Here is a 22,752-nt window from a genome sequence, read left to right as displayed (position 1 = left end):
ACACTTCACACAATTTAAGGTACATTTAACATACATCTACGTATGAATGGTTAACACACAAAGGGATTTTAGATATGAAATGTACGGGCAACATTTTTAATCGGAATACATTTGACAAAAGAAAAATTAACAATGACCAGCACTGTCAAATATAGTGTAATCTGTCAGCCAAACATTTCTGCCACAGGACGGCGCTATAAACATTTTCCTAAATTAATTGGCAACTTCGGCAGATACAAAGAGGGTACAGTATTTCACTGTTGATTTTTTTCCCCTCATGGGAAGTTCAAACAGATGCATTCGTGTCAAAGGAGACAAACAAGTCATGTAAGTGATTGCGCTTTAATGAGATATTTTAATTCATCGCATCGATTAATATAAATAATTATGAGTAACCAATGTAATGTAATATTAATTCATAAACACTAAACGTACTGTTGTGTTCATCGGATAAATGTAATCTGATCAACTCGTTTCCAGAGGCTACCCGGCTTTTGCAAAAAGCGTGTTACGTGGGAAAAAGTGCACGCAGCCAGACTGGTACAGGACAAAGGCTGGACTTGACTGCAGTTGTGCGGACAGTGTGATGCGAATTTTAATAAACTGGACTTAGTTTGCCTGTCAGCGCTACGTGAAGTCTTGGCTCTTTCAGTCGTAGCATAGTCTACTCTTTTACTGTAGAAAATTAATATGTACGTGTGAAATGAAAAGGGGCTTTGGCTTTGAATCGTGCCATCATGTCATGACTTGAAAATGTAGTCTGCAAGTTTAATGAAAACAGACCGAGTAAATCCCGGCGACGCGGTGGAAACAGAAGATCGACTGTTATGAGGAGCGAGAAAAGGTGGGAGTTCCAGCGGAATTTGTTTAACTGTCGTGGAAGTAAATATTAATCTCTATTGAACGCATTTAAATTGGAATTATTGTCATTGGTGTTGGGATTGTCAGTTACAGAATCGCTCTGAGAGAACATATTCCTTTATTCACATTGTGTAGTCTAATGTATGATAAAGTAACGGTTTAATTGCCACTAGAGGGATTTGTCCGTTGACGTTGGTTAAATGCCGGATTTCACAGAAAATCTGGTTCGCATGCAGGAGTTGTAGGCTACTTTAAAGGTAAATTGAAATTCTTCGGCGAGTGTTTGACGTGACTGTCAGATTGCTGTAGATGCAGTCGCCCACAACGAACACTAATTCGCATCATTAAAAAATATCTTGGGGGCATTAGTTATGATGAATTGTTCGTCTTCTTGCTTTTTTTAGCCCGACGGATATAGCTAAATCTGTAGAGTTAGACACGGGAATGGACGACCATGGATCTCAGGGTACCCCGCGTCCGCTACCTCCTGCTGCCAGGTATGTTACTAATTTTCCATGGAGAATCATTGACGCAACAGCTTTACGAATAGCCACAGAGTTCCAAGACAGACCAATTTCCCTGAAAGATGGCTGTAGGCTAAGTTTTAAATGTTTGGAGGTAAATATTCAGTTCCTAGAGTTGAAGTATGGGAATATGCCAGAAGAGTGTAGCCTATATTACTCACCACGGATGCAGTTTAGAGGAACAGTTTATATTTCGCGGCAATCTGTGTGCCTTCTTGAGAAAATGTTTAGAAGATATTGAAAATACAGGAATAAGTCGCTAGACAGATCTGTCGTTTTAAAGATGAAATTGGTTGTAAGAATGCCACACATTTTAATTAGATAACGTTCATTAAGTTTACGAAGCAGAAACATTTTCGCGTGTTTTATTTCGTGTTGTGCTTGCGTGGTCATATTGGTGGGACCCTCACTGTCTCATGGCTACAGCGTTGCGTTTCTGTATTTATTTAACTGAGAATACAGCTATTGCAGCGTTATGACAGTGCAATGTGTTTATAAAAATGTCTTTCACTGCCAGTAGTCCCTTACTTAATCTCACGTGTCACAATATCAAACCCCCTAGGTTCCATAAAGTTAGTATGTCTCTCTTGCAGTATTTTCTTTTATTCTCTTGCTGTTATTTTGCCAGGAAGCCAGACGTATTAGGCAGTTTTGAACACCCTATGTCGTAAGGAAATTCCCACGATGACATAATTGCAAGTCTGAGAGCGGAAAGTTTTGCTGATCTTGCACCCAACAAGACGTTATCCCCACGCACTGTAATTAGTTGTAGGCTACAGGGTGTGACAAATTCAGTTGTCCTGGAAAAACTAAAAAAAAAAATATATATATATATAAAAAAACTATTTAATTAAAATGTTTAACTTCTCTTGGGCTTCATAACATCATTAATCTTCCAAGTAGGCTATGGGTGAAGCATTTCTTTTTTGTGTAAGGCTAAGTATTTTGTGTTGGTGTTTACATGCATTATTTACCCCAAAGGCAGTTTAAAATGGAAGTCTTGTGTCCTTTTAGCTATTGCAGTAACCTTTGACCTTTTACTCATTTCCTGAGTTCAGAGAAGCAGTGAGAACCTGGCTGGGCCATCTGGGAGAGCTATGGGAAAAATGTATACCATCATGCCAGATGGATAGGCCTACTATTTCCGGTACTGAATAACTCTATAGTTGTTAACTGTATACAGAACTGCACCATATTTTTAGTTTCTTAAAATACACACACTTCAATGAAACAATGTATTTCTTTTTTATGAGGGTTATAGTGGGCTGCTGTACATTTTGTCCATTATTGATTCAAATAGATGGTGGTTATTTTCATTCCAGCTTGCTGTGCCTTTATCTGTAGCCCATCTGTGTATGTGGTAAAGAAAGCTGAGGGCACCATGGAAACACTTCATTTTTATATGGAATTTTGATTAAGGACAACAGTGAGTCGGGACCTCAATTTACCATGTAATCCAAAGGACAGCATTTCCTTCAGTAGAGCCTCCCAAACGCTGCTCTAGGGCATTGGCTTGATTCCTTGGTCCAGAGGGAACACCCCCCACCCCACCCCACCCCACCCCACCCCACCCCACCCCCCCGTTGGTTCACTAAAGGAACCTCCAGTAGAAATCTTTTTTTCCCAGGCCAGATGTCTGCAACCCTGGTCCTGGAGAGCCACAAGCTCTCCTGGTTTTTGTTTGCACTTTGATGTCATCATCCCATATCTAGCCCAAATAACCAGGTGACGTGAGTTGTGTAATCAGCTGCTCTGATTAATTGAGTGTAGAGTATCACCAAAAATCAGTGGGGCCTTTAGCGTTTTGCCATCCAATCTCCTAACCCTGCCCACCCACTCAACTTCAGACATCAGGCAGAACACTGCTGGGTTGTTTGACAACTGATGTGTATTTTTATATAATTATAAATGTGAGGCAGTCATCTTAATTCCATCGGCCCGCATAAATGATTGTCCTTTAGACTAGGTGAGACACCACTTGAACTGAATGGGCAAACTTTACAGTCCCCATTGCAAGTAGGTGCACATTTCAAATGTGAGGAACAAATGTGAGCAGTATCTGCTTGCTTCATATAAAAAAAATAGTGATTGGTCAGGAGATGATGGAATTTCCTGTGCCTTTGCTCATGATTGGTTACCTGGTGGAGATGTTAGCTCCCAGTTTTCCAGAGTTTGGGAGAGTTGGCTACACAGGCACCCTTATGAGCTTTAGGCAGCCACTGCTCCTTCTCTTGGCACCAAAGCTTATTTTGATTTTAATTAGAGGGGAGGTGTAGAATTTGATAGCGGTTTAAGTCTCTGAAGTCCATCTCTGCTTGCTGCCTTCCAGAATGTTCCACCATTATTCCACACTTAAGCTGGAAAACTACTCTGAAGCCCATGCTATGCTGCAGAAATGGTTATTGAAATAAAGCTGTTATTTCTAATTGGAATTTTAAGCATGTGGAAATATCATTGTGTAACTTAGAACCAGAGCTTGGCCGCTTTTGTCTGGATTTTCACAGTAACAGACAGCCCATGCCTGTCTTTGGCTTGACTACAACATGAAAATGAAACCTTTCTCTTTGAGAGCTGTTGTAGCAGTACAAGGACACATGGTCCTTATTTATTTGTGTTTATAGTGAAATTGGGAGCTACTTGAAAGTGGCCTCTGAAAATCCAGCCACTTTTATAATGATAATTGGAAATTTCAGTGTTCCCAATGTTATGACTCTTACATTCCCAGAACAATAATAATGGCTGATGATGTCATTACATACCATAGGGCCCACTGTAACCCTAAACCTGTGACAGGCATTCTCATCATATGTGAAACTGGTTGGACAAAATTATACAACACTTGGCTTTTCACTGCAGTGTGTGAATGTATTATGATTTCCATAGAAAGTGGCTAAGGTGTTCAAAATGATACTTTCGAAACAAAACGTTTTGGAAATAAAAGAAGAGGGTCTTACCATGAGATGTTACCATGTTGCTGCAGTTGATTAAATTTGAGCTGATTTCAGGATTGCATTGCTGGATAATCACCAGCAGCAGTCTACAACAATTCATGCGTGTGTGAGTGCGTGCGTGTGTGAGTGTGTGTGTGTGTGTGAGAGAGAGAGAGAGAGAGAGAGAGAGAGAGGAAGAGAGTGACAGAGACAGACAGAGAAAGGGTTGGAGTTGGGATGGATAGTGACAATGTGTGTCCAAGCGAGAGAGTGGAGAACAGATACTGACCTCTGACCTGTGGTCAGCTTTTTGGAGGGTAGGAGTGTGAAGTCACATGGAGGCTTTAGCTGTGTCCCAGATCGCCCCTCTGTCCCTGGTCTCAGTTTGATGTGTTGCTGACACTATGTGGTGGACTACATCTAGAGCAGTGGTTCTGATGTCCCCCCTGTGTGTGTTGGTTTTCATTCCAACCACAATTGCAATCCCAGAATTCTGACAAGCTGTTAATCTTTCTTAATGACTCTTTTCATGTTTAGGGATTATTTACCCTCTTACGACACATTATGTTAGACATAGCTATACATGCAGGGAAGAAAAAAGTCCAATATTTACATTGTGCTATATTGCAAGCAATTGAAAAAGAGAGTAAAAATGTTTTAACTGAGCAGACTGAGATGGACTGAGGTGAAACCCTAGGGTACTGATTGGTAAAAGTGTGGACACCTGGCCATTAGAACTAACCATTTGTTAGATAACAAAAAATCAAAGACAAAGCAAATGATAATGAGCCAAACCTGCATTGTGTTAATATTTTAAAGGAAAACATTATGATGGAACTTAAACACATGTGTTTGACAGCCTAATTACGTTGCCTCTTGGGCCAGTTAAATTTTTTTGTTACCTGTTTTTATGTCATGTTTTGCAATATGGCACAATTAGCACAATGTGAACATGGGACATTTATTGTTTATGGCATGCATAGCTATTTCTGACATAATATGGCTTAAGTGGGTTATCCCTCTGAACATGAAAAGCAACTGATGAAGAAAAATGAACAGCTTGTTAAAATTCTGGGATTGCAAATGTGGTTGGAACGAAAGCCAGCAGGGGGGGCTCAGCATCGAGTTTGAGAACCACTGATCTACAGGGGGCTTTTAGGGGTAAGGGGGTTAGTACGGTGTTCAGCTTTGGAACGCTCGTAGCAGTGCTCCTGTTATGTTCATCTGGCAGTTCCATAATGGTGTGGGCTGCATTTTACTGGCATGGTGTATATTCACTCATACTTAGAAGGCACTGAGTGATCATTTCACCCAAATTAAAGAGTAGTATAACCCTTGAGCGAGGTACTTAACCTGCATTGCTTCAGTATATAGCCCAGCTGTATAATTCGAGACAATGTAAATGCTATGTGAAAAAATAATGTAAGTCGCAATGGATAAGAGCATCTGCTAAATGCCTGTAATGTAATGTAAAAAAAATTTTTCTTGTGAAAAGGGGTGTCTTGCCCCATTCCAAAGAGGAGGAGTAGTCACCCACTGGTTTGATATGCCATGAACTTCTCAGTCACCAGATCTGAACCCTGTCAGCCATTAATGGGATTTTCTGGAATGGCAGCAGCATTTCACACTTCGGTCAGCTAAACATCAGTTTTGTTGAACTTCTCTTGGAACAGTGCTGTCAAGGCCCTTCTGCAGAATTGCAGACCTTTCTAGACCCTGCTATGCCGCAGATGCACTGGCCACACATGGTGGCCCAACACACTACATTGGTTTTTCCTCATTCTTCACTGTCTCATGGTTCTGTCATTTTGAAACTTTCTTTGTTGAGTGTGTATCCCTTATGAAACCAGTATGCCTGAGCCACATGTAGCATTTAAGTGCTGTAGGGTGCCCTTTGCCTCGTAGCCAGCAAAGCTGCTGGCTTTAAATCAAAGGCATTTTAAGGGCCTGTTAAGCCACTCGAGTTTCCTTCCCTCACTAACTGTGGCTGGCCTGTGTGTGCACATGTAAATCAGCGGGGTGTGGTCTGGATGGCAGGGCATGGCTGAGGCCGATGTGAATCCTGGCAGCTGTGCACCGAGCCCAGTTCCACAGTCACAGGGCAAGGCTGTCAGAGGTGGAACAAGCTTTGCTATGCTGCCTACGAGCAGTTTCGCATGAACCGTGTTAAGGTCAGAAGGTCTTCCTTTGCTTTGGTTTTTATTGAAGCCCGCACGTGCGCCAAAGGTCCATCTTTCAGATGAGACCTTAAACTGAGGTGCTTTGTTGCTATGAAAGATCAAGTGGCATTTGCTGCAGAGAGCTGGGTCTCCCCGGCGTCCCGGCTAAATTTCCGGCCTTCTCCGCCCTCTCAATTACCCTTCAACAGTGGGAAGCGTGGAACACGATATTTGTGAGGTGAGCGCACTCTATGAAACTTTTGGAAAAGCGGTTAGCAGTTAGCACCCCTCTGGTTGTCTGCGGAAACTCTGGGACAAACGGGACCTCTGTTATAGGGCTCAGGAGGAATTCGCCACGGAGGTAGAGGCAGAGACCTGGAGGCTGCTGATTAAAAAGCTTTTTCATTGGCCAGCGCCTCTGGGGAACAATGGTAGGCTATTTGTTGCCTTTTTTTCCAAGCGTTAGACAGGAAGGGAATTCCAGCTGTGTGTATGAATCGCTTGTGCCATAGATGCACTTCTGAATTTACCAGAGCACCCTAAAGGTGCTCTCCTATAGTTCATTCAGCTTTGCCGATAACAATAGGTTACAGAATATATACAAATATTCATGACAAAAAAGATATTTTTGATTGCATTGTCTTCTGGACTGTATATCACAAACTAGCTCCTTTGCTTTTACAAAGCAAGCCTTCTGCTTAGACCCTTTAGGCACTAGGCTGATGTTATTTGCATACTGTGCCTGCACACATATTTTATGTAGTTTTACAAACTACCCCCCCACCTTACAAAGTTGCACAGCTGCATTTTTAGACTTTGCTGAAAAGGGCAGTTGCAGCAGAAGTACAGACAGAAAACAACATTTCTTTTGGAACAAAAATATCATTGAAGTGCAGGACAAGCTTGCGTTTTCAAAGCTCGTCTTGTCTGGGGAATACTAGGCCTTTCATGCCTTATGGAAAATATGCTTTATGCCCCAGAATCGGAAAACAGACACTTTGACCATCCTCCAGAGTGGGAGAATAATGCTTATTCTTTGTTACACTCTGGAGGTCAGTGCAATAGCTGTAAATACCAGTAAATGCTAATTAACTGGATGATGTAAAAATCTAGCAAAAGAGCCTGCCTGGGTAAATATTGCAGTATCGCATGCGACTGGTTTATGAGCCAAAATGGAGTGGATTTCACATTGATGATGCTGTATTCCTATGTACAAAGAGGTCGCCAGGGGGATGTTGTAGCTCGCTGCTGGCTAATGGCCTCTGTATTTTGACTCGAGGAGACGAAGCTGCTGCTGGCGGGTCTGGGGTCAGTTTGATGTTAGCCGGGCGTCCGAAGCGGCGCAACGGCGTTTTAACAATCGTGACTTCATTTTCTCCCCCTCCATCACAGCAGAGAAACTGTATCTTCCTTTGGCTGGAGCAACTGGAATGTTTTATAGTTCATGGGATTTGGCCGCGGTGAGCATAGTTTGCTCATGACTGTCATGATTTGGAATTTTTTTTTTGAGGATTAAATGGAAAAAACATTTTTCCAATGCAAATAATCATTTCATTAATGGAACGTCCACTTTCGTATCTGGGTTAGTGTGTTGCATTTTTTCCATTCCGTGCACATTTTCTCAACGTTTAATGTTGATTTCTGCAACTTGCGAAGTCACTGAGTTCTTGGAAATGCAAAGCAAGCTCAGATTTCTTGTACAGAGTTAGAAACAAAAGGATTTGTGGTCAGAATAAGCAGAGGCCTTGTTTGTACCATTAACGTAATAAAATAACTATCCCCCTCTTGTGCAGTAGCTGCAGTAGCACGTGCTGTAAATCTAAACAGGCAAACAGGAGCTGACAGTGTTTGACCGGAAAGACAGTTGCAAACGTTATCTTTCGTCCGACAGTGCTTCACAGGAGAGAAGAATGTAAACAGTCTTGTCTGCAGGGCAGCTTTACGTACTGCCCGTGATTTAAAACCAATACGTGGGAAGAATTAGGGCAAGCAGACAGTGTACAGCAGCAGCGGTAATAAGAGCGTGTCAGAGGCCCACATCTACAGGGGTGTAGTGGCGCCCCCTCCCTATGACATACAGTAAGCTTTGACAGGTCTGCTTTTCCTCATCCAGGGTTACTGTGATGGAAATTATGCCATTTTACACCAGTTAGGGCTTTTGCACCCTCCAGCCATGTGTGCAGCTGTGTTTCTCATAATTCACCAGTGTTGCCTTAATTAGGCCAATGTTGCACAGGTCATGTGATCATCTGATCTCTGAATAGGCTGCATTCTAATGGCCTTCATAAGCGATACTCTTGTAGTGAAGCACAGAGTTGGTGATCAGAGTCACCCTGCCACTGTTAACAGGGCTGTCCACTTTTTTCCTAAATGTTTATTGAGGTGTTTTTTCTGCATCCCATCATTCTCTAGAGATCACTGTCATTGTAGAAGGGCTCCAGTTTCCTTTCTGGTTTGGATTTCTAATTGATAAAGTAGTAGTATGTCTGAATGTGAGTGTATGTGTGTGTGCGTGTGTCTATGTGTGTTTGTGTGTGTGTGGCTAGGTGTGTGTGTGCATGCATGTGTGTGTGTGTGTGTGTGTTTGGGTGTGTGTGTGTATGTGTGTATGCAGGTGTGTGTGTGTGTGTGTGTGTGTGTGTGTGTGTACTGTATGTGTGTGTGTGTATGCATGTGTGTGTGTATGCACATCTGTGTGTGGGTCCAGCTACAGGAGCTCAGTTCTTTCCCCCTGGCCTCAGGGGAATTGGTGATTACAGCCTGTGGTGCACAGGCAGATGCTGACAGCACCAGTAGAATCACAGATAGATTGCATGCATCAGGCCCAGGACAGCCCCAGAAACAAAATTCAATCATGAGTAAAACGACTTGCTCTGCAAAGTCGATTACAACGTGCTCTGCATCGAGTCAGCCCCTTTATCGCTTTGCTAATCCTTAAATAGGCAGTAAAAAGCAGGCAGAGAAACTGCTGTTTTTTAAAAATATGAGTTAAATAAATACAGACTTGTGTAATGCACATCGATTGGGAATTAGACTCAAGGCCATGCAAGACAAAAACTAAACACAAGGTGGCACTCCTATTAGGCAGATTTAAAGGTGTTGATATAGAGAGCTTAATCTGACTTTCGCCACCACGTAAGTGTATGGTTTAAATGCATCATGGTAGGATTCTTCTAATGTTATATTATTTTGTTAGTAAATTAATTTATAAGCAATTGCAATTGCCCTGTGTTTAGTGTCATGTATTTAAGTGTCCACCAGATACAGTATTTGTAATATCTGAAACAGAAAACACATGAAGGCGGCTTTGTTTTAGCAATGTGTCGGCTCACACATATGATGTGAGTTATTTGCGTGAGCTCATGCTGGCTTGCGCTTCAGGGCTGATGTAATGGTGTCAGCCAAGGGGCGTCTCAAACGGCCGTGACCGCACTCACGCAGGGGAGCACCACTTCGGCCATGTGACGGTCAGCAGGGTGCGGTCCCTCTGGAAAAACCAGGTACCACACCCTGGCCTCTGTCCTCCAGAAAGCTGTGCGGTGTTTAGCAGAAAGAAATGTTTCTTTGTGAGTGGGGCGGTTATTTCTGCCCTCGTGATGAAAGTCTTCATTGTGAAGTCACTGAAATGAAGTGAAAATAGGAATATGCAACTGGGGCTCCAAGGCTAGCACTCTGCTATTGTCTGACATTGTTGGGACAGGGAGAAGGTTATTTTTTGTGTATTTTAGTTTTCATGATGAAAGCACCTTGTGAGGTCAGTGAAAGGAAATGAATGAAAGCTTTATGCTAAGGCTAGCTCTCCGTTAGAGTCCAACATTGCCTCGCAGGGCGGGAACACAGGGCCGGGTCGCCCTGGCGAATGCTTTTGGAGGGGACAATGGCTCATTGTCTCACAAAAACGGCCACAGTGTAATTGATATAATTATGACTCATGGGAGGGAAACTCTGTTTTTGCCACTCCGTTTATGTAAAGGTTTGCTTGGCAGGATGAGTTGCTGCAGTCTCTGAAAGACCTTGATGCCCCCTGTTACACAAAGAGCTGGGATGTAGGCCTACTGCTTATTGAGTTTGTCCTGGTGAGCTTGGATATACACATCCTCCTCATGAGTGAAAACAATTACTGTCTGTCTGCCAGTCAGTGTGAGTTGTGTTCCCGACGCTAACAGAGGGGGGGATTGTGGGCAGCTAACGACCTGTGTAGCCACGTAATTACTCCTGCGGGCGCCTATCGGCACTTAGCGCGGCTCGTTTTCTGTCCTTATCGCGTGGGCCGCGCGCGGTATCAGCATGTCAGCGGAGAGCTAGCACACGCCCTCTTTCGCCCGCAGCATGGACTGCTCCGCAGGTGTCGCGAACTGCAGAGTCGCCGCTGTGTGCTGGGAAGCCTGCGAGGACGTAGCGTAGCATAGCGACGTGGTTCTTCTCCGCCGTGTGGCTCCTTTGGTGGGGGAAACCCGTAGCATGATTTGAGACCGAGGGACCTCGTTTTTCATTTTTGAATGAGGGATGTGGGCACGTAAGGCTAGGTGTTATTTATGTGCAATATAATTGAGTGTGCAGTTGTGTGGATATGAGAATCCACTAAATCTTTATCATCATGACTCACACAGGTGCCAAATGTGCTGACACAGGTTTTGAAACCTGCCTGAAATGCACTGTGGGAAAATTATATTTGTTTGCTTTAAATAAAAAAAATGTGCAGACAGGAAATGGGGAGTTCTCATACAGACAGTTGCTGTGTAGTTCCACATTACACATGGCTCCTGCAGTAATGGCCTTTCCAGACCTGCCCTTTTCTAAACAAATGATGTTTACTGTGAGTGACCTCTTACCAAATTCCCAGCTGCATCCCCGGCTCTGTGTTATGTCTGTCCACCGGGACCACCCCCTCTCTCCTCTGCCTGAGTCCCCAAACCCCAAATCCCAGCACCCCTCCCCTGTGAGCTTATCCCCGCCCTCACCGGCCTCAAGCTCCAACCACGGTTTGCCACACTGTCAGCTGATAAGGCCTCCTCTTGGGTTTAAAGTGGAAGAATGAACAGAAAGTGATTACCATGCAGTTCATTCATGGAAGAATTCAGACAGGCCCGTAAGGTGTTGTTACTCGTGTGTGGACTTACGTGACTCACCCACACCTGCAGAGGCTTTTTGGGCACGGACCGAAAGGGGTGCGCTCCCTCACAGTAACTTGGTTAATCTGTTATTGCAGGCATAAAAAGCACTGTCTCCAAATTCTACAGCAGGGCAGGGAGCCCAGGAGAAGTTGCTGATTGTGAGACGCATAGGAAACTTCTGTGAGTCACCGTAAACTTGTGTCCCAAGGTCACAGTTTCCTGCCTTTAGTCACAACTATTCAATGGACCTCCTGCGAAAACACGAACACTTTCAAAACAAAAGCGCTGGAAAACAAAATAGAATAGGGAAACGGGCCGAGTTCTCCCTTGCAGGGGTCCGATTTCCTCAGATTTCGCCGTACCCGGCTAAAAATAATTCCGATGAATAAGCGATGCTTCGCGGTGTTTTCAGGTTTTGGCCTGGATGTGTGAGCGTGCTTGAATGCGCGTTCCTTTCTCTACGATATCTGGCACGGCTTTCGTAAATTACTCTGCTCTAGGGCAATGCACACAAACTGACGAATCGTCAAGTTTGGTTGCGCTTCACACCCCCCGGCTCAAGACCATGGCAATGCTGGGAGGGGAAGGGGGACACCATGATGATGAAGGTTGAGCTTCTCTTAAATATAGCAGTCAGCCCCAAACTTACCACAGAACGAGCCAATAAGCCGCTACAATTTCAGTCAAACTTTTGAGCTGAAGGGGAGCATTGCTGCACTACTATGATTGGCATGGAGGATCTTCATAGAACAGATCATCTGATCATGGAATTATCGCAGTCTAGCTAACCAGAAAGAGGAATGCTATGTATAAGATTGGCCGGATAACTTTGACAAGATAAGCATAGAGATTTATTTTCAAGTAAATCTCTGATAATGGACATTGACTACATGAGCATATAAAATGTTCTATGTGAATTTAATGTTTTATAGCATTAAAATGCATTGGTGCTTTAGTCATCTGGAAACATCCCACCGAACATTAAAGTTGTTTCGGTCTAGTAGATATTATTTCTCCTTGGGTAAATAGTATTATCTTTAACATTGTTTTAGGCCCCGCTTATCAGACATACATGTGTTAGCTATTCAGTTTAGAAGAACAATAAGAAATCACACTCTGACTCTCACACTCTGTTGGATGTTTGTGTCTGCAAGCTAATTTGTTTTAGTCAACCTAAATTTGTTGTTACTATAGAACAACCATATCTGCAATGCTGCTGTGGAGTTCACATTAATTTATAAACCTAATTAAAAGATTAAATGATGAAAGAAGGAAAGAAGAAATGTACTGATATGACTGTTTAGGTTTGGTTCGTTTGCTGACAATGACCTTTCAGCAGCCCAGGGGTCAAGGTTGACTGTAGTCAGTAAAATATGTTGCTGCTGGAATCAGTCAGTTTGAGCTTTTATCACAGACAAGCAGAAGCAAGAATTGTCTAACAATATTCATGCTGGGTATCCAGAATGCAAATAATACAAATGAGCAGGCTGATGCCTTGCACTGCATGCAATGGTCTTGTAGCCTATAATCAGAAAGTAAGGTTTCTGCATTGTCATGGGTGTGGCTGTCATGAAGGTGATTGCATAAAAGGACTCAGAAATGGCTGAATTCGCCAGCACGAAATTTTATTCCCCCTTTTCTTGGGGAATAGCAGATAAAAAACAGGGAAAACCAAAACACAACAAAACAAAAAAAACTCACCAATAGAAAAGGCATACAGTACGTTTCTCGCCATGTGATTCATAACCACGCCATTAAAAAGTGCCTGAGAAGGCAGCTCTACCACAGGGCTGATTGCTAATCAGCTCGAGGTGTGCGTGCTGATAGGCAAGGCCTCCGCTGCCTGTAACCCCGAAGGTGTTCCAGGTGTTGGGAGGCAGCAGAAAGCGCGGGCGGCAGCCAAAAAGAGCAGCAGAGAAGGCCGGGGACAGGAACCGAGCCCGCCCCTCCTGGCGGCGCGGAGCTTCGAGTAGCGTCTCGAAGGCGTTTTCCATTACCGAGCTTTCCAGTTTGGGCTAGGTAGCGTCTTGCCGTGACACGAATGAGCACCTGCGGAGCGAGTAGCGTTGCCTGAGCCCACACAAATGGCTTGGCTTCCATCGCTGAGGTTTCTGGGTACTGATGGTTCCAAGAAAATAATCACATGCAATATTTTTTATTTGTGTAATAAATAAAAAAATAAATGTGATTTTGAGCGTTGTAGTAGTATTGGTATTTGTAATTCAAATATGGGCATAGTAAATATGAGATGTTTATAGTTGTCTGGACTGCAAGAGATATTTTTGGTTTCAGAGGCATATTGATGGCTGTGTAGAGACGTGAATTGGCAGGTTGTCAGATTTTATTGGACAGCGTGCTGAACATGAACAGATAGCTTTAAGTGCAGGCAAACCAACTGCACATTACTAAAGATAATGGAGATATAATTACCATTCTAAAGATCAGAACCACTGATGCTTAATATAAATGTTAAACTGAAGAATTACATGAACTGTATTTGATTTACATTGCGTTAATTGTATGTATTTTTTTCTACTAAAGTTAATTTCCTCCATCCTGCTTCTGACTGGAAATTCCAGTGCTAAAATTACAGCCCTTGTTAAAGTCACAACAACATTGTACGTCATTGTCTACCTTGGCTAACGTGTTCTTAAAACAAAACGGCTAATGTTACTGAAGAGAAACGTTTTATTTCTGTTATCAAAGTAAAACATCACGTTTGGCGTGATTTTACCCCAAGAAGCCGCTGTTATATTGCAACTGGCGTTAGAGTAATGAAATTCTACAAAGAACATTTCAGCATGTGTGAAAATAGCTGCTGACACTAGTCTTGCTTAGTTTAATCTCAAAATAAGCGGATGGTGACACTTTTATTATAATGGAGCGTTTTCACTTTTCACTGTACCATTAAATGCATTACACTTAAGAACTGTCAATATCCAAAACGTCTAGACTCCCCACAAAGGATAAATATAGTCCTTGTAAGGGTTTCCTCAGGTTCCTCTGGTGGGCCAGAGAAACATATATCCAGTGACAGCACTTCCCACAGAGCTCTCAGGTCTCCTCAGTGCTCAGGATTTCATCACTCCGTCTCCGTACCTAATGAAGTGCAGGTTGCCTGGCAAGACCAGCCCCAGCAGGCAGCCGCCAGCCAACAGCTGCACATTTTCTCTCACACGTAGCCCACAGATCTGCTTTAAGGTGGGATTTGGACGCGTACCTGACACATGTCATTTTACAGGCAAGATTGTAGTGAGGGAAAGATATATAAATCTCACAGTTGATTTATCAGGCGCAAGCATATGTACTCATGGGCGTTTAGGGGGAACCGTAGGCTATGCCAAATGAATTGAATTCTGTCTTCAGTCTCCTGAATGTTGAGTTACAAAGTGCCATGTTTACCCTCACAATGTAGCTTGTTAGTGTTAATGTTACATTTGTGGCAGGTGTCTGCTTAAGAAAGTTGATTGGTCCTCTGGGCATAGGTGGCATAGGTGGTTCTCTGGCCTTGAACGTGAGCTGCCCTTACCGTATTTTTTCTATTTCATTAGTACTGAATGAAGTACTGAACATGGTACTGAATTTAAACTGAATCCACACTGTTTAAAGCCATTTTAAAGCTGATTGAAGTGTTTAAAAATACACCTCATCATTCCATTCATCTTCCGCTCAAGTGACTGATTATACAGACATTTTCTAATACGTTTTTTGGTTCTATTAATGATAATTTTGATTGAACTACAAATGCCAAAATGACAGTCCTGGAAGTGGCCTGTTAATAATTATCACATTCCAGCAGAGAGGAGAGTAACAGTCACCTTTTTTCTTGCATGCTTTACCCCTAAGGCATATTAAACCTGGGAGTTGCTCGTTATTTAATTTGAATGTGCTGGCTTTCTTTGTGAGCTCTTTGATTTCCCTTTTGGGAAGATCATGATGGAACTGTTCTGGTTTTGTTCAATAGTAATATAAATCAATATTTGTATTGCTGTCTGGAGTGGCATCTGACAAGAGTATTTTCATGAACACTATTGACAATATTGGAACTTGTATTTTTATACCCCGTTATTCCATTGTATTTACAATTTCTGGTCAAAAGCCACTTTAGTAAACATGTATTTTTAGCACATATGTACCTGTCAATTGCAATCATACCTGTATGTATGTATGTATAGAGTTGTGAAAAACTCCGTTTGAATATCTTTAGCCTAGGTGTATGTAAACTTTTGGCCTCAACTGTATATATATATATATATATATATCATTTATTCATCATTTATTTTTGGTGATTGCAAATTATGCTTGTGAAGGAGGAATGAGCATTCCTTGAATTTCATTGGGAACCCAAGTTAAGGCCCAATGTTGAATGCTGAATTCAGACCATTGTGTGTGTCCTATACACAGTTTAGGGCCCTGATTCATGAAGCATGAGCTAGCTGGATAACTTCACTGAGTAAAACCCAGAACCCTCCCAAATCTGGAGCATGGACTGAAGTTAAAAAAGGTTGGGTTTTGTTCAGCTCAGTTATCTTGCAAACTCAGTTATCCTGCTTTGTGAAATACCTCCCAGGTGGGCTATGTATTCTGAGTATCTAATACAATTGGAGCAGCATTAGATATCAACAGATACTGTGTAAAGTATCACCACCTCAAAGTAAGCCATGATAAAATGATTGTGAGACATAGTTTAGTGGTCAGCGGTGATCTGTTGATCATCAGAGTAAACACTAATGTTCCAGTATGATAAGATTGAGATTTCAAGATGACAGCCCATGTAACCGTATTGTTTTCTTGTGATTTGATTAAAGAGTACCCAGCATGCAGTTGTGCCTCTGTTGTGACATGTTCTTTTCTTGGCAGTGTTTATCTAATAAGGTGTGACAATCGACCCAGTATCCCAAATTTTCCCAGGTGAGTCATGTTTTAATTAGTAGGTGTGGCGCGTGCTTGGTGTGGTGTTTTTCCATTAAAGTTAAGAATAGGCAGCAGTGCCTAGTGATCAGATTTAAGGAAAAACAATTCATTAGTGCAGACCGAGTGAGAGATAAGGTGAGTTTTTCATAGCCTGTGTAGATGTAGTGGTGAGCCGTGCTGTTGCTAACTGTCCAGACAGCATGTTCCTGGTTGTTTGGGCAGGAAAAGAAGATTATCTACCGGTCTCCTTTCAGTTGGCAATGGGGAGGGTTCTCTGGAGTGATACTCTTTAACTCAATGCTAAAGAGCTTTCTCTGGTGGGGTCATGCTTGGAGTCACTATAAGCACAGGAGACAGATTTGCTGATGTCACAGGGCTAGGCAGAGCACAGGAGGCCCACCTGCAGCAGAGCCAGGATTACTAATCTGTTTCTATGGACACTGGGGAAATGACAGGCCTTTAAGAGGAGAACTCACAGCTCAAAAGGAGAGGAGAGGTAAGGACCAGGGCATGCAGAAAAACTGCACCTATGCTGCAGTGGATCTACCTCACTCTCACATGTACCAGGGATTCAGATAGTCCTGTTCTTGTGGCCGTAGACTGGCCCTGCTATAATCCTTCTAGGGCATGTGACACGAGTGTAAACAACAGAATAAAAATGTCATTTATATGCCATTGTTTTGACTGCATTTGGTTTGACTAGTTCTTTTTTATTCTAAGAGCATTCTCTTTCTTTCAGTATTCAGAAACCTTACCTGTAAGGTGCTTTTCTTTGCCGGCCTTGTTTATGTAAGGTTCTTAAACAGCATTAAATATGAATTTATACAAACTGTTATATCAAGCCCATATTCCTATGAGTATTGGAGACACACCAAGTTTACAAGTGCTTGATATTTATATCCATTTCTCTTAGAATTATGTGGTTCATTATAGTTCAGACAGAAAAAAAAAAAAAAAACATTTAATTTGGTAAAACATATTGAAAACATTATGTGTCCTTCATTATACACCACTATAAAAAGAATATAGAAAATGAATCACTACAGTTAATGTTTGATACAATCAGATATATATCACAGTACAGATACAAAGAGAACATTAAAGAAACAGAAAGTACCTGTACCATATAAATTATAGAATATGAATAAACTTTGGTACTGCTAGTTCCACTTTCCGGAACAAGTAATTAGACAAGATCTTATCAATCTGATAGACTGTTGCCTTGAATTCTACATATTAAATGTGCCATTGATATTACTGAGATATGTGCAAATGTATGCAAAGCATGTGTTAGATTCCAAATACAGTCCCGCCAACACCAATGTGTGACTGAAAGGGCGTATGAGGTGTACTGTCATACCATTCAGGGGTGATTCAGCAACTGCTGTGGTGGTATGCATTGTGAATCTCCGTTCTTAAAATACTCTGGGGTGTTGTCTGCTTATGAGTAGTACTGTATGTATTGTGGCATGCTTGTTCTGCACATGGGCCCACCTTTTCCCAATGGTTCAGGACTATGCAGAGCTTTTTAAGAGCCTTGTTCAATCATTATTATAGACCTGTCCCATTCCTGTAATATCCTCAGTCAATCTGGGAGGACACGCAATACAACCTCTGAGGAATTTTGCGACGAGATTGGGAAATGCTTATACACTTACAAGACTCTTATTTTGTGCATTAAGCATGAAATCATGAGCGGTTATTTCATACATCCATCCATTATCTATACCCGCTTATCCTGGACAGGGTCACGGGGGGTGCTGGAGCCTATCCCAGTGTGCATTGAGCGAGAGGCTGGAATACACCCTGGACAGGTTGCCAATCTATCTCAGGGCATGATAATTTATTATTATTGTTGATAATTATTGTTATAACATCACTTTTAATTTAACTAAACAGTTCAAAGTATGCATTTTCACAGGAATAATTCCCATCCCAGATAAATAGTTAACAAGAAAATATCAGTTCAGGTACATAATATACTGCAGTTAGCTTGGGACATCTGGCAAGCAAGCTATTAATGCATGCTGTGGACAGCTGGGATTTCTGAGGGGCCGGAGCCAGGAATCGAACCCTGATCTTCCATCCCACACTGCAACACCACCGAAATTCCACCGATAGGTTGGGTACGTGTAAGGAGCCTGGAATGCGTCTCTTCTGAGAAATTCCATAAACGCTGCGCAGCTTTTCCTTTTAATGAGCCCAGAGTGCCAGTGCCCTCCGGACTCATGTGGGCAAACCCGCGCTTCGGAACGCTAGCATGGCATGCAGAGGCTCTGCGGAGAGGAAGAACTCACCTGGCAGAGCAGGGAGCCAAACCATGCGGCAGGCCAAATCCTAGTCTCGCGCTCTACACTGCAGCTGCATTACCACTTCACTGTTATCAATAATAATAATAATCATAATAATAATAATAACCTTTCATACAAACATGCAGCTCAAAGTGCTTTACATTTAAAAGAAAATAAAAACAAGTGAGGTAGTAAAAGGTGACAAAAGTGACAATGAAAATAGAAACACAAAAATGCAAGAATAAAAAATTAATATAAAAGGTATTAAAAATCTATATCGCATAGTGAAGCAAAAACAAAGCTCTTCGCCAGACAATGCTAACACTATCAGTGGATCGCTGAAATGAATGGACTAACAAAAATAAGTAGCTACTGTTCACATATGCTTTATATAGCCTATGCGTTGACACTGAATCACATGCCTTCCGTGTATTTTAATGTTCTTACAACAGAGGAGCTCTTTCGAGTTTTATTACTTCCTTCATTGACTGCTACATATGAGTCTGTGTCTTCTCCTAATGGACCCAAATATGCACCTTCTTAAATGTTTTCTTAGTTCATATGATATTGCATACTAGGTTTCTAATCTCCTAACTTGTATGTGGACATATAATTGCTGCTTTTTACTGTTAATTTATAAAATGAATATTCATAGTTGAAGCAATAGGGCATCATCTCTTTATTTTGCCCGTGGTCGGGTGGCCCTTTTTGAGCTTGCTGCTCATGTTTAAATTAAGGGTGGTACATATGGAAATATGGTCATTTATGAGCATTTAGGTCAGGCACTATCTCATGAAATTCCTAATGGATGAGAAAACGGTTTCAAATATCGGATATCAAACTATATAAGATACATCATTATGCACTATATTGCATTATTCTTTTTTAACATCACGTGTTAAAAAATAGTAATGCAACATCATTAAATATTTTTTTAATTATTACCTGTTCTGTTGGGTCGAGAAACTAAAGTTTAATTCGGGTTTAAGCGTTTATATCGACTCACATTTCAACTTATGTTTCCCCCGGGAAACAGAGTGCCAGCTGTGTTGTCATGGAGAATAATAACTAACACTGGAATGTGAGGAATCTACAAAACTCTCTTTCATTTGTATCCCACTTCTCGTTCCTTTTCGACTGCATATGAAACAGCAGTTTTCTTTTCATTATAGCCTACGTCTTGCACTTTTTTTGGTTTCTCGCCTGAAACAACATTAATTAGAAAACAACTTTTCAAAAACATTGATTTTATGTGTAAACAAAATGTATGTGACGATGCCACGTTCTCATGGTACAGACCTCAGTGTTTTAGGGCTTAATTACGTAAATCACACTGGCCTACAAATAATAATTATGCAGTACGCTTCCGCAGGCCTGAACACTTGTCCCAGTGAATACTACGCAATAGGCTGCAGAAAAAGGGCGTTGCAATAGTTAAGGCTTCTCGCATGATTGGTACGAGTTACAACAGGTTCGGCGTTTCACCATGCTAAAGAACACACAGGAGTTAGGTAAAGCGAGGTAGCTTCAAAGGTAAGAACAACACACATTTATTTTAGCGCATAGTATTGTTCGCAACGCGAATATATACCTGTAAGTGTTTTTTTTTTTTTAACGTCAGATTGATCTCGCTGCTTTTGATTAAACTGTAGCCTATAGTGAGCTCACAACACCTGTAGGGCTGTTCCAGACTCACAATGCATGCTTGCGAATCTTGTGCTACGTAGCCATTTAGTTTACCACACTGTTCTTAACATTCTCCGAGAAGATGAGTTTATCCTGCGTTTATTCAAATGTCAATGTTGCACATTATAATATTCGATCTTTTACAGATTAGCGTGTGGACAGTTGTGTGTGTGGTATTTAGCTTCTTTTACATTTTATAATACATCTGCTGATGGTTTACTTTTTGGAAGTAGGAAAATGGTGAGAAGCAAAAGGAAAAAAAAAAAAAGTTTATTTTAAAAAGTGAGATCATCTGTCTGCGATGTATTTATTCGTCCAAAGATAAGGGGGAAATTCCCAAACAACTGATGGCAAAATAGGTGACGGACAATAATTTCTACACATCACTGTGTGTCAACAATGCCCATAAGCTTAGCACTGGAGGAACAAAATAATATTTCCACCCTACCTCCGCCCTGTAAGTATGGTTAAGAATTCTGTCACTTGACAGAGTGTGAACTGAGACTGAAACTACGAGGACAGGAATTCTTTCCCAATCTTGTTCATTGACGTACTGTTGTGCAATATTGGATTCAGTGCTTGGATTGTATTTTAAGCCGTTTTATGATTACAGAAGTAACTTTTATCCGGGAAAATATGTCAAACAGATAATTAGTAATGTGTTATATCGTAATGGAAGAAGACAATTCATTTTAATGATGGTTTGGAACGCGGACATTTATCTGATTGTGGATTGTTACGAGGTGATTTATCTCATTAAAGTACGGAAAACTTTTATACACATTGCCCTTTTCCAGCCCAGGTGTTACTGAGGACAATAGGGGGCGTGTCCAGTTCTTCGGCACATTTGTTTTGACCATTCAGTAATTAATCATAGTCGCACTGAGCACATAGTTGCAACTTGTGTTCATGTCTGTAAAATGTAATTTGATAGTTTGTGGTTTAATTTATATGCTGTGCTTTGAAGTTGTATGCCATGTAGCTACTGAACATATGGTGTACTAAGTTGTATGCCATATAATAGCTACATATAGCGTAAAAATGTAGTTTATCGAGGCATTTAGGCTAACCTAATGGTAGTGTATTTTTCCGTCAAGACGGAGCGGTACGGTCGTGTTGTTTTGCCGCTTCCACGCAAGAACATTTCTTTCCCCCGAAACTCAACAGTCAGACGTACTGCATGAGCCAACTGTTGATATTATATATGATATTGCATACTAGGTTTCTAATCTCCTAACTTGTATGTGGACATATAATTGCTGCTTTTTACTGTTAATGTATAAAATGAATATTCAAGACGGAGCGGTACGGTCGTGTTGTTTTGCCGCTTCCACGTTAGAACATTTCTTTCCCCCGAAACTCAACAATCAGACGTACTGCATGAGCCAACTGTTCGTGCTGTCATTTGTATTCAGTACGCCCAACATCGCAGGCACCTTACGATAGTTGACTCGGGCGAGTCAAGCTGTAACACGTCCCCGTCACTGCCGTGCTGCCACACATATGTTTCTGAAAAACACCTCTTGTCATGGTGTCAGACTTCACTATTTTCTGCCGATGTAATACCATTTACAAAAAGCATGTTTTTTTTCTGGAAGAGAGACGAAACACTGCTGTATTGTGCTTCTAAGTTGTTCTATTAGCAGGTGAGTGGTGCGTATGGGACAGGCTGGGTTACGTGGACACAGCATGCTTTAGCAATGCTCTCAGTTTCCAGGTTGTTTTTTTTTCTCACCTTGTTCCTACATATTTTGGTAATAGGCTGATGTCCTAAAATAACCCAATGTGATAGTATTTATCAGGGGCTGAATAGCTGAAGGAATTTTGTAAAAACACAGAATATTGATTCTCAGAGTGACGGGTAGATTTTGTCAAGCTTATTGGATTGAGAGTATGTAAACTACCTTGAAAATGGGACTTCACACCCAGTTGTGGATAACTGCATGTGTCTAGCACATAGTCTCTATAGATACATTTGGCTGCTTTTTGTCCTCTGTGGGTATTTCTAGGTGTTCCAGAACAGTATTGTATGTGCATTGAATGCCATTGTTTATGTAACCCTGTAATTTCAATGGCCACTACTATGTGAAGGGAGAGAGGTGGAAAGCTCAGGAAACAATCCCCTCCTGCCATGTATGGAGCAGCAAGTGGGAAATGAGCATCATAACAGAGCATGAAAGACATTTCACCATCCTGTTTATTCACAGTTTTTTAATGTGAGGTAAGTCCATCTTATGTGACCTGCTGGTGTCAGTATAGTTTATTGTGGTCTT

General features: G+C 41.6%; 1 protein-coding gene across 1 annotated transcript in view; it reads left to right on the top strand.

Annotated features, from left to right (window-relative positions):
- The first annotated feature begins 214 nt into the window (after positions 1–214).
- Positions 215–22,752, top strand: part of cobll1b (cordon-bleu WH2 repeat protein-like 1b) — a 53,888-nt gene continuing 31,350 nt past the window's right edge. The window contains exons 1-2 of the mRNA XM_035409440.1: positions 215–327; positions 1,266–1,358. Of these exons, the coding sequence (XP_035265331.1) occupies positions 278–327; positions 1,266–1,358 (143 nt within the window). The 5' untranslated portion in view covers positions 215–277. The remainder of the gene's footprint in view (positions 328–1,265; positions 1,359–22,752) is intronic.

The sequence above is a fragment of the Anguilla anguilla genome, chromosome 3 (genome assembly GCF_013347855.1).
Source record: "Anguilla anguilla isolate fAngAng1 chromosome 3, fAngAng1.pri, whole genome shotgun sequence".
Classification (NCBI taxonomy): Eukaryota; Metazoa; Chordata; class Actinopteri; order Anguilliformes; family Anguillidae; genus Anguilla; species Anguilla anguilla.
This window is presented reverse-complemented; position numbering and strand designations above follow the sequence as displayed.